Source organism: Phragmites australis, chromosome 2 (genome assembly GCF_958298935.1).
Source record: "Phragmites australis chromosome 2, lpPhrAust1.1, whole genome shotgun sequence".
NCBI classification, from domain to species: domain Eukaryota; kingdom Viridiplantae; phylum Streptophyta; class Magnoliopsida; order Poales; family Poaceae; genus Phragmites; species Phragmites australis.
The window spans coordinates 41,018,661-41,022,753 of record NC_084922.1 but is presented as its reverse complement, the minus strand read 5'-3'; the positions used below and the strand labels follow the sequence as shown (position 1 = coordinate 41,022,753).

General features: G+C 44.5%; 2 protein-coding genes across 3 annotated transcripts; one reads left to right on the top strand and one right to left on the bottom strand.

The window, feature by feature from the left end:
- The first annotated feature begins 267 nt into the window (after nucleotides 1-267).
- LOC133908892 (calcium-binding protein PBP1-like) lies at nucleotides 268-653 on the top strand. The gene has a single exon (XM_062351104.1). It carries the CDS (start codon nucleotides 268-270, stop codon nucleotides 598-600), a length of 333 nt encoding a protein of 110 aa, XP_062207088.1. The 3' UTR covers nucleotides 601-653.
- Nucleotides 537-3,035, bottom strand: LOC133908891 (frataxin, mitochondrial-like). Of its 2 annotated transcripts, XR_009908279.1 has the most exons (6): nucleotides 2,530-3,035; nucleotides 1,983-2,055; nucleotides 1,819-1,866; nucleotides 1,620-1,714; nucleotides 976-1,157; nucleotides 537-673 (listed from the first exon to the last, which is right to left on the bottom strand). XR_009908279.1 is itself a non-coding variant. In XM_062351103.1 (5 exons), the coding sequence occupies exons 1-5, from the start codon at nucleotides 2,778-2,780 to the stop codon at nucleotides 1,028-1,030; spliced, it is 597 nt and encodes a 198-aa protein (XP_062207087.1). In that variant the 5' UTR covers nucleotides 2,781-3,035; the 3' UTR covers nucleotides 871-1,027. The 2 variants fall into 2 exon arrangements, 1 of the variants encoding a protein (XP_062207087.1); XM_062351103.1 differs by lacking the exon at nucleotides 537-673 and having other exon boundaries at nucleotides 871-1,157.
- Between the last annotated feature and the right edge of the window lie 1,058 nt (nucleotides 3,036-4,093).

Genomic DNA, 4,093 nt, shown 5'->3' with positions numbered 1-4,093 from the left:
GAGATTTGAGGAAGCCAGCCTTGCGTGTTATTTCGCAGAAACCAAGCAAAAAACCGTCGGACGCAGCAACCGCCTAAAGATAGGAAGGAGGAAGGAGGATGCCTGAAATTACCTGTACTTTGGTTGGCATGCATGGAGAGACTGCTTCCAAGAACCACCCCCTTATATAAACACCCACCATTCTCCTCCATATTTCCCATCAACCAATCTAGCTAACCGTTGCTAGTGCTTCAACCTTCCTCACCATCGGCGCGGATCAATTCCGGTATGGGTGCAGACAAGGGCTCCGCCGTGCAGTTTGAAGACTTCCTGCCATCGATGGCGAGGAAGCTCGGTGTTGAGGGGCTGATTCAGGAGCTCTGCAAGGGGTTCCAGCTGCTCATGGACCCCAGGACAGGCAAGATTACCTTCCAGAGCCTGAAGAGGAATGCAACCAGGCTCGGGCTTGGTGAGCTCAGGGACAACGAGCTTTCGGAGATGATGAGGGAAGGGGACCTGGACGGGGACGGGGCGCTGGATCAGATGGAGTTCTGCATTCTCATGGTCAGATTGAGCCCAGAGCTGATGGAAGAAGAGTCACACATGATGTTTCAATATTAATGTAATCTGATCCCTTTTACTTGAATACAACAGAGTATAGTGATCGTCTTCAATTTGTTGGTCTAGCATGATTCTGCATTCCGAATATAATATGTCACTCTTGACTGTTCATGTTATGATACCAACAAAAGGTAATAATTAGACAACAAACCACCATGATTTACTACATCGTAGGATTACTTCATCCATATGGCTTATCAGTTATTGTAACAAAAATATATGCCCGATTTGTCTCAAAAAAATATACTACCTATGTGGCTATGTCCTATCATTAACAAAGGGAGGTTACTTATTCAAAATAGTGTGCAAATGTTCAGAACAACAAAAAAATGTGACAAACCATATTACAAAAGTATTGTCTCATTCATACTGTACCTCCAGGGCGCTACGCTCCATCCAACCTAGCAGTGTGACATTTCTTGTAATGTTATGAAAGTTCTACTGGAGTACCGCAGAGCTCACCAATCTCCTCCTCCAGAAGTTGCACGAGATTTGCTCTAGTCCTCTTGTATATCCAACCATTTGTTGCCGCATCCCAATTAAACCTAGAAGGCCCACTGCGTTCACATACAGATAGCATCTTTATATACGAATCAACTTGGCAAACAAATTCAGTGAAGAGCTTTTGCGTATTATATTTACAAGATACACAACTAGAAACTTGTTAGTGTGGCATCTACTTGATTGGAAATCAAGTATGAATAAATTTAAGAGACACATCACAAGACGCATAGCCATGTCGAATAAATACCAAACCACATATCATGAGTGTTCACTCTCTTTTATTCAAAACATGACATGTACTCCTTAAACGGTAACAGGGACAAGAGATGCATTTCACCAGCACTAATGGGTTCGCGTCCTGATACTAGTTAATTAACTATGAGTGTCACATAATATCGAATCTCTAGCTTGAAAAGGAGGATATAGACTATGACAAACAAGATAATGACACAATCAAATTCAAGTGCCTAATACATACAGTTAAACAAACAACAAATAAGATAGCATTATCGTACCTCACCAGTGAAGATAGCCAGATTTGTCTGTTTGGTGTTTGCTTGTTTACAACATATGTCCCCAAATCCCCAAGCCTCAACGTCAAAACCTGATTCTGAAATGTCAAAAGAAAAGAACAATGCATCAATAAACGAATGCATATAAAAAACACACAATGGCAAGAAGCCATACGAAGCTCCATTGCAGGTTGCAACTAACCCCGTAGTCTATATCAAATCCATCCATCTGAATAGAGTCACCGTATTCCTAAAACAGAGATATGAAGAGAATTATTAGCCAATGGTATGTTGACTTAATATTTTCTCAGCAAGGCTTTGCTTAAGTGCAGAGATTTGAAGATCATATCAACGAGGATTCATTACTTCAAGTTTTTCAAGCAAATCATGAATCGTCTCATCTGCTAATTTATGAAACTCATCCTCTGGCATTATCAACCTGTTCAATGTACAAATTCATAATCACCAACTATCCAATGCCACAACAAAGTATATAACATATAACAAATGATTACATAACCAAACTAGAACTAAGTATGCAGTATGGTCAATTAAACATAGAAAGATCATATTTTATTCTAAATTGTTGAGATCAATTTTTATCTGTAGCCAGCCCAACTTTCCACATTTCAGTATTCTCATGCCCATTTCTTTCAGTCACTATAATAATCCCTTCTAAAACTCCATTATCCATTGCCAGTAGACAGCGTTTTGAGTATCTAATTTTGGGTTAGCGATTGCTGCAAGCAGATAATGACCACAAAATCCAAACAAAAGCTGCTCTATCAAACGTTCCTAGATGTTTGCTCTAGATAACTTCTTCTCCATGGTCCCATTCCCACTTGAAAACTTTCAAAACTACCCTAGAATGTATTAACGCAACGAGCTAAGACTGCTAGGGCGAGAAACAAACTTGTGGTCCACCGCAGACCGGCCGGACGCATCTCCGGCGGACTGTGTCGCCTGACGCGTCGACGAGATGGTCCTCAAAGAGAACAGCAGCGCTGCCGGGGACCCTCCCGACGGCTGCGTCGAGGCAACGGCGGCCGCGGGGGAGTGAGAGGTGCTAGCTTCCAGGAGATTGGCGACCGAGAAGAGCTGGTGAGTGCGAGACCGGAGCCGCCTTCCGGCAGTGAGGCCCAGGAGAAGCTTACGCGACGCCATGGCCGCCGCTGCCGCCTGTGTGTGTGACTGGTGACACTCGCCTACCAGAGGAATGGTGGAGGCCTCCGCCGACCCGCGCTTGGCTGGTGGGGCCAAATCTACGCAGCAGCCCCCGGAAAGCGGAGCGGTGGCGCAACCTTGCTCCGACAGCCACGGGAGGTGGTGGGGTGCCGGCACGGCGATGGAGGTTCCCGGGCTGTGCCCGCAAGGCCGCAATCGGGTCACGTGGCGCGACGGCGGCGGCTACAGGTCCAGTGGAACACTAACGTGCGCCTGCTGGACGCTGGCCCAGCGTGTACTTATGGGCCCGCCATTTTGGGCTGGTCCGACCGAGGGCATGACAGCCCAGCCCACTTGCCTCTTCTGCAATAATACATTTACCATTTATCCTTTTTTTTTATCTCGCGACGGGAGTAAATTGTTCGACAAGATTTTTCTGGATGTAGGATATACCCATATACCTACATGTGATATTTTGAACGAGAAGGGCAGTAGCTCTGCCGTTTAATTAAGAAGAGGAGTTTAGGATATAGAAGACATGCTGAGCCACATCATCAAGACTAGTTCCATGAGTTACGCATATCGGCAATAGCTGGAAACACAAATGAACACTAGAACCTACATGTGATATTTTTTTGATAATTTAAAGCCTTCTACATATGATATTTAATAAAATTACATTGTTTTCAATAACCAGCTCGTTTTCGCCTGGTAAGGCTGGTATGCGCACATGTTTGTTCTAGAATTAATGGGTACCCCAGAAGACGCTCTACGAGTTTTCCTTTGCAATCCAAAACTGCTTTCTACCAGCCTGCTCATACTTTTACGTTTCCAGCAGACCAAGTGGCCAGCCAGAATTTTAAGGGAAAGATAACGAAAGCACCATAGGTTGTATCTAAAAGATTTTGTTCCTTTTGGGAAAAGGAGTTCGAGAACCTCTGGCTCTTGCCAAGAAAAGAAAACTAAGGTCAAGTTAGCAACCCTAATTACAACACAGTGGCTAATCTCCACTAATACTAAATACATCACGGTATGATTCAGTATAACTGGGAGAGATAGAGTTCGGGATAGGTAGCAAGCAAGCAAGGGAATCAAAGAAGTAGACTAGAGATATATCTGGGGATAGTTAGAGGAGGAAGAACATAGATGGAGGAAAAAGAACGGGAAGAGAGGAGGAGCCAACTTGGCTGTTATGTTATTTGATCGATGCCCACGAGGTGTGTCTGCTCTTGCCCTTTGTAATGAGGCCAATGTATTGTGTGGACTGCGACCCGCATCAAGTGCGCCTCAGCCTATGACCCGACCCAACCGAT

Coding starts and splice junctions, on each gene's coding strand:
- LOC133908892 (XM_062351104.1), top strand. CDS start 268: ATGGGTGCAGACAAGGGCTCCGCCGTGCAGTTTGAAGACTTCCTGCCA.
- LOC133908891 (XM_062351103.1), bottom strand. CDS start 2,780: ATGGCGTCGCGTAAGCTTCTCCTGGGCCTCACTGCCGGAAGGCGGCTC. Junction 1,715..1,818: donor GATTTGATATAGACTACGGG/GTTAGTTGCAAC, acceptor TTGACATTTCAG/AATCAGGTTTTGACGTTGAG. Junction 1,158..1,619: donor TGGCTATCTTCACTGGTGAG/GTACGATAATGC, acceptor ATGTGAACGCAG/TGGGCCTTCTAGGTTTAATT.